Consider the following 10,031-nt stretch of genomic DNA (forward strand, 5'->3'; position numbering starts at 1 on the left):
CAGGAAGCCCTGGACAGGTGATCAGGCCATTTTGGGAAAGAGGCTTAAATTGACTTCACACTCACAGGAGAAGGCTGCCCTGATTGGGACAATCCAGGGGTAGGGGCTCCCAGAGGGCTGCTGCATGAGAGGAGAGAACAGGGACCATTAGCTGCTGAGTGTATTCTGCTCTGGAAGCTGAGAGCTACAGACAGCCTGCCGGGCAGCTCAGGGGGCTCAGTTGGTTTGCCCAGAAGAGAAGGAGCCTCAGATCAGAGCATTTGTCAGAAAGGGTGAGAGTGGGGGACAGTCTATGGGGAAATGCTTGTTAAGAAGAGTGGCTTTTTTGAGAAAGCAAATTTACCACAAATACCCCTGTTGATGTCCTGGCAATATCACAGTCCCCAGGTCTGGCAAATACTTTCTGAGAATCTCACACTCATCCCCTGACTCCAGGGCAAGCCCCTCTTCATCACGGTTCTTAAAGACTTCCAGGAGAAAAACGTCTCTTGGCTTCTCCCAGCCCACACTGCCTCACGGCAACGCACGCCTCCTCCAGGAAGCTTCTCTTTCATCCTTTCCAAATCTCTTCATTTTCTGGTGTCTTAAGTTAAAAAGCAATGAGTAATAGCTCCTGGCTACCCATTTCTGCCAAGGCTTGACATTAAACACACATCACATGCTATGAATTGCAAATGAAGTTTATTGTGCAGACACCAAGACCACAGCACTTTAGAGGCAGAACCAGCAAGACTATATACACAGAAACACCTTTCCCTGGGCCACTGCCAGGGGAAAGGCGCAGGCTTTGAAATGGGGTCCTCAACAGAATACCTGTCAGAGGGGGAAAGGGACCACCAACGGGGCAATGCAAGGAGGGGCTGGGAACAGAAGCACAGACCTAGACAATGCAGATTCTTCCCCAGGGAACAGACAGTGTCACTGGCTCCAACTAATTTGCTTGGAGAGGAGATACTTCAAAAACTATGTGGGCATCCCTTTCCCCAAAAATGCTGTCAGAGGTGGATGACAAGTTTTGATCTGCTGTCAATTAGATGTACAGAGACAAGCTTCTACATTCTGGAGTGGGAGAGTCAGGGGCGGGACTCCATCTTTATCTAAAAGAGTGTGTGTTGGAAAGGTAAATTTCACCTGCCCTGTCGGACCTAGAACCACCCCCTTTAGAGCCACCGCCAGAGCTATAGCCCCCTCCAGAGCCTCCTCTAGAGCCCCCTCCAGAGCCATATCCTCCTCCAGAGCCTCCTCTAGAGCCTCCTCCAGAGCCATAGCCGCCTCCAGAACCTCCTCTAGAGCCTCCTCCAGAGCCATATCCTCCTCCAGAGCCTCCTCTAGAGCCTCCTCCAGAGCCATAGCCGCCTCCACCACCACTTCTGGAGCTTGACCCTCTGCCTCCAGAGCCGTAACTGCCGCTTCCAGAGCTGAATCCTCCTCCTCCGGAACCAGATCCTCTACCGCCAGAACCTCCATGGCCTCCTATGCCAGACCTGGATGCCACGCTTGAAGAAATGGTGCTGCTTGTCACAGCTGCAGAGAGAGACGGTGTTACCAGAGAAGTTCTGCCTTTCTCCGCCCGCCTCCACCCAACACACCACACATAGGACAGGACCACGTGCCCCACTTACACACAGTCACATTGTTGCTGAGGTCTCCAGACATCCTGTCAGGGAGAGAGAGAAAATAATGCATGGCAGAGCATTTGGTTCAGCGCACATGTTTTACAACTGCCACGTACAAATGGGCAGGTTAGCTTCGAACATTGGCCACCAGAGCCTGACAAAGCCCCCTCTCTTCTATGCTGCCCAATCACAGAGCTGGAGCTGGCCCCACATTTCCATACAGCCCGGCATCTCAATCCATCTCAGATTTTTGCGCTGATGAAAATGATAAAAAAGCAACCGACTTTGCACCCCATGTTTGTATTTAAGTCCATCTTAGGGAGTCTGATATTCAGAAGACCAGCCATGCCAGGAATTTTGAAATCAGGCTGCCATGCGTGAACATTCACGTCAGAAAGAACTGCAACTCTCTACAGCCTCCCTGCCCCACCCTCCTCTGCTTCATCTGAAATCGTTCCCACTGCCTCGTGCAAGCTGGAGGTAGGAGGCCTGGCCTCGCACACAGGTACTGTGTGACAGCCTGAGCCAAGAGGCTCCCTCTCTCTCATACTGGCTTTCTGGTGGCCCAGGGTAGCTTTCCGCCTCCAGTTGCTTCAGCCATATTAAATCTCCAGCGGTGCTAACAGCACTGACAGTTTTCTAGACCACGGAGGAGAGAAATGTTCCCTTTTAGGGGGTTAGCAAATGGTTCTGTCTGTCCCTCCAGAAACCTGCAAAGAATTAGGTCTGGCGGCTGCTCTTGGTGAGCATGCCTCAGCCAGTCCGCACGTTCCAACATACCATTTCCCCTTTCTAGGTCACAAGGTGGAGAGAGAAGAGACTGCACACCCAACAGGCCCAGAGATCAAGGTTTCACAGTGGCTAGGACAAAGCTGTTTTCACAGAACCCCTTTTCTCTTTCAAAAAAGGCTAAGATTCACTTATTGCTAAATTTCATTTAAACTAATGTAATCCAATTTACTCTACCTTGTGAGTCATTCCATGTTGATAAATCTACCACTGTACAATAATGTTTTGTGCCCTAAATCTCTGCTTGGGGAACACAATGACATCAGTTCTAAGCCCTCAGAAGGCTCTGCCCCACCCCTGTTTTCCCTGCCTTTGCCTCAAGCCCTGATTCTAAAAGAGAAGGGAAAGTGGACCAGGGTCCCTTCTGCCCTCCCAGTGCCCCTCACCTGTACTCCTCGCCCTCCAGCAGCTTGCGGTAGGTGGCAATTTCAACATCCAGGGCCAGCTTGGTGTTCATGAGCTCCTGGTAGTCACGCAGCAGCCGGGCCAGCTCCTCCCGGGCCTGCTGCAGGGCGTCCTCCAGGTCCGTGAGCTTGTTCTTGGCGTCTTTGATAGCATTCTCTCCCCTCTGTTCAGCATCCGCAATGTTGTCTTGCACATTCTTACACTAGGAGAGAAGGAGACAAGGTTTCTGTTTGGACAGAGAGTGGAGTCTACCTGGCAGAGGGGAGAGGGAACAGCAGTGCTTAGGGTTTGGGAAGCCAGAATCACTGGCTCTGAAAGTGTTGGGACCCCCTGGAGTTAATGCAAGTCATAAACAACTGCTAAGACTTGCTGCTGTCTCTGGGGCAATGTCTTCCCAAGTCTCCTTTCACTGGACCCCTTATGCTTTCCCCACAGACCTTTGATCCTCACAATACAGGGCCAGAGTATTATCCCATTTTATAGTTAGCAATGGAAACATCTGATGTGGCGTGCTTCACAGAATTCTGTTGCTTGTGGAACAGATTCTCTGCCCCACCTCATCTCTTCCAAAGCTAATGTCCAACCCCAGGCCACCTCCCTGCAATACTCGTTACCTCTCCATCACACAGCCAGCTATGCTCAGGGCTGTGCTAAACACAAGTGGGAAGCTACAGCTGCAATCCACGGCAAATTCAACGACCTCTTGCTTTATTTGTTATTGTTCCCTTCCACTGGTGTAAGCAATCAAAAGTGAAAACAGTTCTTTCCCTGCACTATTCCTTGCTTTAGGATGTCTCTTAGGCCACTTTAAAAATTGTTATAAACCTTAAATTATGTTAAGCCCAAAACATTTGGGATTAACATATGCTAGGTTAGAACTTCTTAATTTCTTCTCTCTCTCTCGCTCGCTCGCTCGCTCGCTCACACACACACACACACACACACACACACACACAACCTCCCACCCCATCCCAGCCCCCGCTCCACCAGTGGAGCTCACCAGTCCTCAAGGCCACACCCACCTGCTTTTTCACGTGCTCAATCTCCCCTTTCAGTCTCTGGATCATGCGGTTCAGTTCGTTGATCTCCATCTTGAGCTCTTTCAAACTGTCTCCGTGTTTCCCAGCAGTGATCTGGAGTTCCTCGTACTATATGGGAAGAGGACAGTTGCAGTTGGGAGGAAGCTTGAGTCAAGGAAAATTTGATACTGGCCCAGGGAGGGTCAACCCAGCTTCATGTCACGGCTGCATTCATGGGAGGTTCGGGACCATCTCACATCCCCAGAAGGACTCGGTGTCATTCTCGACGGAGGACATTTGGGGTACTACGGACACTGTTTCTGAGGAATGATGCCTAACTTCCATTAAATATAAACAGCAACACTCTTACTGTACACTGGGTGGCTGGCTAGAAGAAGCCGTGGTTCTCCCTGAACTCCTAGTACTTGCCTTGCTCTGGTACAGGGCCTCGGCCTCGGCCTTGCTCTTGTGGGCGATCTCCTCGTACTGGCTCTGCACCTCGGCAATGATGCTGTCGAGGTCCAGGTTGCGGTTGTTGTCCATAGACAGGACCACGTTGGTGTCGGTGATAGTCTGATGCGTCTGGGACAGCTCCTACAACACACGAGAAGTCCAGCCATGGCTTCCCTGCCCATGAAGGAGGCACCTGCTTCCTGGTGTTCAGGAAACACAGCCTCTCAGACTCAGCCTGCACTGTGGGGGATTTAAAGTGGTGTAACCACCACTCCTAGGCCCGTGCCAGCATTATCCTGGGAATTATAGGAGGGAGGTCTGTATTTCTGAGCCTCCAAGTTAACAGCCTTCACCATTTATGCAATTTTGCTAAGTGGCCCGACAAAGAAGCCAGTTGACGGAAAATGCCTCAAATTTTACTTCCTATTTCAGAAGTCATGTGTGTGCACTTGGTCAGGGAGCGGAGAGGTATGTTACATTTGGCCTCCAAAGTATACTGGACATAGGGATGGGAACGAGACAGGTCTCTTCCTAAGGGGAGCTGGACATTCGGGGAGTGGAGTGAGGGGAAATTGTCCGAGTGTTTCATGAGCCTCACTTCCTGTGACGTCAGAGAAGAAAGTTTCTCTCCTCCAAGACCTATGCCATAGAAGCCCTCCAGTGGCCTGGAATGATGGCAAGTTGAAGTCAGCCCATCCATAAACCCCACTCAACACAGCTTTGCACCAATTGGGAAGGACTTTCGTTTGGGGGGAAGGGTAGGAAGCAAGGTTCTATCCAGCAGCAGCCTCCTTACCGCATCAAAGAGGATCTTCATGAACTCAAGCTCCTGGCTCAGCACGTCCACCTTGGACTGCAACTCCACCTTGGTCATGTAGGTGTTGTCCACGTCCTACAAGAAAGGTCAGGGGCCTTGGGTGAAACTCATGCCCCCCAGCCCCCTTGCAGCTTTCTGTGTGTGGGCCCCACCCTCTCCCTGTGACTCCACTCCACAGTCCCTGTTAGCTGCTCTCCAATATCCCAGGCACCTCCAGATGAGCCCCCATGGGACCTCAGTGGGCATGGAGTCCAAGCTTTGTCAACCATTCTCCCCATCCTGCTGGAGACACTGTGTGTTCCCACTGTGGGACGTAATGCCCTCTGTGGCTTTTAACAGTCCTCAACCCTCTCGTCTTGTCTGTCTATCCCACCTCTCCTGAATTTCTCTGGATTTTATACCAAAACCTCTGCAGGAACCAGTCTGGGAACCCACACTTTTGCCCTCAAGCTCAAACCTTCATCAGCACAACCAACAGCCTCTGTCAGTAGACATTCTAAGGGAAGTCTCATTCCTTGCCTAGACCTTTTGAAGAATTAAGCATTCTCTGTGTCTGCATTTTTTATGATCCAATACAGGTTGTAAGTAGGTTATTAATGGGAAAGGAAGGTTCTATCAAATTGCACAACATCTTTGAAAATTGTCTCCAGAAGCTTGAACTACAGAAACACTTGGGTCTAAGAGAACCAGCCACAGACAACCCTCACCGCTTTCCCTGACCACTGCTCTTTTCACTCAGAGTTATTCTCCAGCCTGTTTGTTTGGACACAACAAGCATCTGAAGCTCCCTCATCCCTGCCAGCCATGACATTCTCTTACTCACCTTTTTAAGTGTCACAAAATCATTCTCAGCAGCTGTGCGCTTGTTGATTTCATCCTCATACCTGTTGGGACCCAAAGGACATAACTGTTAAATTAGTTCTACTTTGTTTCCTTTTTTTAATTTTCCTTTTTCTAGTGGGGTCACCAGAAATACCCCCATTCTCTTAGAATAGTAAACATTCTTTAACTGTCTAAATTGAAACTATGACATCCCAAACGAGAACAGTTTTCTATAAATTAACACTCAAATATGAAATATCCTGATCTCTAAAGCTCTAAATGTCTTCCTCACAAACAATCAACAAAGATCCTCTCCCCTTTATCACCACAAATGCAATTGAGAGATGAGTGTCTCGCTGGGGAAACGATCAGATGGCTCAGAATACTATTTGTCTTCCACTTAGCATTTACTCTGCCACCTACTTTTTCTTATATTCCTCAACAAGGTCTTGCATGCTGTTCAGCTCTGAATCTTGTGCTGTTCTTTCTGCAGAGAGTGAATCCACATATTTCTTCAGTTGGCCAATATACGCCTGAAAGATGGGATTCAGGTTGGTAGTTTGGGTGTTGACATCCATTTGCTGCAGCAGCTCCCATTTGGTCTGTAACACCTGGTTCTGCTGCTCCAGGAACCGCACCTGCCGTGACCAGAAGAGCACATGAGTTCTGGATTTCCCTACTTTGGAACATAGAGACGTCTACGTGGCTTTATCCTCCTCAGCTAGATGGTGGATAACACCCAACAGCGCTTCTGAGCTCCCTGCCTCCACACTGGGCAAGTCCTACAGACTCCTAATGTTATATCCAGCACTTTCCACGCACAGAACTCTTTTTCCTACTTCACCGCCCACTATTTTGTTTGCAGCTGTTCCCAAGACTCCAAGGCAGTTCCCTCCCCCATCCAAGTTGAGTTCCGGCAAAGGTCCTATAAATTCTGGGGAAAACCAAAAGCAGGCATCCACTGGCACTGCACCTAAGGGTGATGAACAAGAACACTGGAAGGCAGGGCTTCTCAGTCTGGTTTTTAAGAGACTTGTAAATTCCTGAGACAGGTTCAACCACCTTGAAATAGACGAAAACCCTATAGCAGTCCAAAGTGACACCAATAGTTTAGGGATCACAAAACCAAGACTGCTTCTCTTCAGGGCAGGAACTTCATTCATCCTCCAGCAGATATTTCAGATTCAGCTTCCCTTAATTTAATAGAGTAATAATTTCTAGGGAAGGAAGGATGATCTCAGAAGATATCTTACCAATCCTTTCCAGAACCAGCTGTTACAGGACCCGAACTAGTCAGTCCATTATTTGTCTATATCATGTTTTCCAGGATTTTCAGAATTTTCCATTAATATGATTTATTTAGGCAAAAACAATAAAGTCAAGAGGGAAAGTAATTCCTAACTGCAGGCCATTATAGAAGCTATAACCCATGAAGCCAGCACCTTTCCCATTGGGATAGTGCTAATAATTCAGGCTTGTATGACTACACTGATGGCTCCTAGAAGAAACAAATCTCCATCATTTGCTTTGCAATCAGCCCCGGCATCCGGAGCATCAGATGGAGCCAGCTTCTCAGGACTCACCTTGTCGATGAAGGTGGCAAATTTGTTGTTGAGAGTTTTGATCTGCTCCCGCTCCTGAGACTTCACATTCTGGATCTCAGGGTCAACTTTCACGTTGAGAGGCTGCAGGAGGCTCTGGTTGACGGAGACTTCATGGATGCCACCACCGGGGAGTCCTCCAGGCCCAAAGCCACCAGGACCTCCAAAGCCACCGCCACCTCCAAAACGGCCTCCACCAAAGCCGCCGCCTCCAAAACCACCGCCTCCAAAGCCACTGCCACCTCCGAAGCCACTGCCACCTCCGAAGCCGCCGCCACCTCCGAAGCCACTGCCACCTCCGAAGCCGCTGCCACCTCCGAAGCCACCTCCTCTGCCACCAAATCCGCTTCCACCTCCTCCAGCCACACTAATGGAGATGCTCTTTGTCCCTCCAAGGCCAACAAGACTCCGACTGCCAAAGCCGCCTCCACCGAAGCCCCCTCCGCCTCCACCATGGCGGCTCAAGCAGGAGAAGCTGGTGCCTGATCTCCGGCTCGCGCCAGAGACCACGGCCGAACCGCTGCTAAAGCTCTGGAATCCTCCTCCAACTCCTCGTCTTCGAGGTTTGCACGTGATCTGACAACTCATGATGCCTGTGCCCAGCAAGGAAAGCTGAAGGTTCCTGAGAAGCGTTAAGGCTGGAGATTCGACTCGGCTGTTGGGAGACTGTCAGGGTCCTTTTTTATAGATGGATTAGGTGTTGGTGTGCATGGGTGTGGGCCCACTTATGCATGGGTTTGGTCTGCCTGGAAGCTATTCCTGGTGTGTGATTATCAGAGTAATAGCTATTAAAAATCTACAATCAGCCCCATACCAGAGCTTGCTTTGATTGCACACTTCTGTTTATCTAGGCATCTCTCATGCAATGATTTTTGTAAAATCATCAGAAGAGGCAATCAGAATGTGGGTTTCTCAATCTGAAAAGGGACCTCTGCAGAATGCTGCTCCTGCCCTGGACCAGCCCAAGGGAGGCCAGCTACCACTCAGGCCTGTGCAGGCTCGTCACCCCAGTTCAGCTGATGAAAGAGATGATGGTTTGGAGTCTGTGGGAGCCCCTTAGTAACAGCCTTAGAGTTCTCCTTGCTATTCCATCTGCCCCAGGAGGAGTTTTAACCATGTGATGTTGGAGAAATAGACATTCTCTTACAGAAAGATACTGGCTCAGGATACTGCAAAAGAGTTGTCACTCTTCAAAATATCTTGACTCTTTCCTTCCCATGCCATAGCAGGAATGCACAATAGCCAAACACTGAAGAGAGGACAATTTTCTTACTGCAACCATAAGTTTTTATAGCCAGCAACCCTATCATTTTCCTACATAAAAACTTAGAGGATAAGGGTCTTGTGGAAAGTTCCTCTATTCCTGGGTCTGTCTCACTCTGGGCACCCAACAAAATGTTGCGGTCCAAGGCTTTCCACAACTCCAAGACCCAAGTGTACATTGATTTAGCCAGCCAGTAATCATGTACTGCCCAGTGATTCTGCTAAGCAATTAGAAAGCTGGGCTCCTCAACGGTACCCAGGATAGATGAATACCAAAGACCCATCAATTCTTCAAATGCACAGGGCACCACCACCTAAACTCAAGCACGGTCTTTTCTTTGTCCACGTTGCCAAGTACATGGGAGAGGCACTATTGAGACTAGAATTGAGTTTAAAGACAGAAGTTCTAGGTTTGAGTCCAAGTTTTGCTTTTATTGTCTCGGTGGCATTGAATTAAACTCTTGAGTCCTATAATCTAATCCATAATATGGGGAATTCACCTGAAGTGTTTTGAAAATCAACAGGCACAATAAAAATATTAGATATCATTGATGTTTTGGGGTGAAGCAAAGATATCTTCTTTTCCTTTCATGGGCTATGACCATGCCCTCCACACTGTCAGCTAAGTTACAGAACCAGGGTGTCTCAGATCCTAGTCAGAGTTAGCATCCAGTCATGTAAAAAACATAAGCTTTGAGCTGAAGCTTCAGTTGCATTGTATTTTAGTTAAATGACCTTGGATAAGTCATAATCCTCTTTGAGCTTTAGATTCCTCAACTACGAAATGTGAATAATAAGAAGAATATGGCTGTTGTAAAAACAGAACAAGATAATTAATACATTTGCTAACCACAGTTCCTAGTTAGCAGCAGAAACTCAGTATCATTTACCTTCTTGTACCACCTCCCCCAAGTTTCCAATCCTCTGTCTTAAAGACGTGGCCAAGGTGGAGATGAGGGTAAAGAACAGGGAGCTAGTTACTTAAGAGATTTGATTTTCAGTAAGAGAATGCTGAAGGAAATAAGTCCTTGTATCTCCTTAATTTATTTTCCCTACTCGGGCTTAATCATAATTATGTGAATAAATTAAATCATAAAGCTAAAAGCATTGGTGAGAATCTCAATCTGAAATCAAATGTGTTGTTATCTGTAGATATCTGAACTACGCCCTAATTGTCCATTACTCCATCATGACTGTGCTGAGGCCATGCCAGTTTCAGGGGGGTCTTAGTCCCTCGGTGGCGGAC

General features: G+C 48.4%; 1 protein-coding gene across 1 annotated transcript; it reads right to left on the minus strand.

The window, feature by feature from the left end:
- Nucleotides 1-674: 674 nt before the first annotated feature.
- KRT2 (keratin 2) lies at nt 675-8,554 on the minus strand. The gene is made up of 9 exons (XM_019724377.3): nt 7,505-8,554; nt 6,345-6,559; nt 5,923-5,983; nt 5,079-5,174; nt 4,259-4,423; nt 3,833-3,958; nt 2,792-3,012; nt 1,623-1,657; nt 675-1,524 (listed from the first exon to the last, which is right to left on the minus strand). The coding sequence occupies exons 1-9, from the start codon at nt 8,108-8,110 to the stop codon at nt 1,094-1,096; spliced, it is 1,956 nt and encodes a 651-aa protein (XP_019579936.2). The 5' UTR covers nt 8,111-8,554; the 3' UTR covers nt 675-1,093.
- Between the last annotated feature and the right edge of the window lie 1,477 nt (nt 8,555-10,031).

Source organism: Rhinolophus sinicus, chromosome 1, assembly GCF_057876585.1.
Source record: "Rhinolophus sinicus isolate RSI-liver-muscle chromosome 1, RSI-T2T, whole genome shotgun sequence".
Lineage (NCBI taxonomy): Eukaryota > Metazoa > Chordata > Mammalia > Chiroptera > Rhinolophidae > Rhinolophus > Rhinolophus sinicus.

What these genes read in the sequence shown, in the direction of transcription:
- KRT2 (XM_019724377.3), bottom strand. Translation starts at nt 8,110, where the DNA reads ATGAGTTGTCAGATCACGTGCAAACCTCGAAGACGAGGAGTTGGAGGA. An exon ending in TGAAGATCCTCTTTGATGCG is followed by an intron (nt 4,424 to 5,078) that starts GTAAGGAGGCTG and finishes CGTGTGTTGTAG; the next exon opens with GAGCTGTCCCAGACGCATCA. An exon ending in CAGCAACAATGTGACTGTGT is followed by an intron (nt 1,525 to 1,622) that starts GTAAGTGGGGCA and finishes CTCTCTCTGCAG; the next exon opens with CTGTGACAAGCAGCACCATT.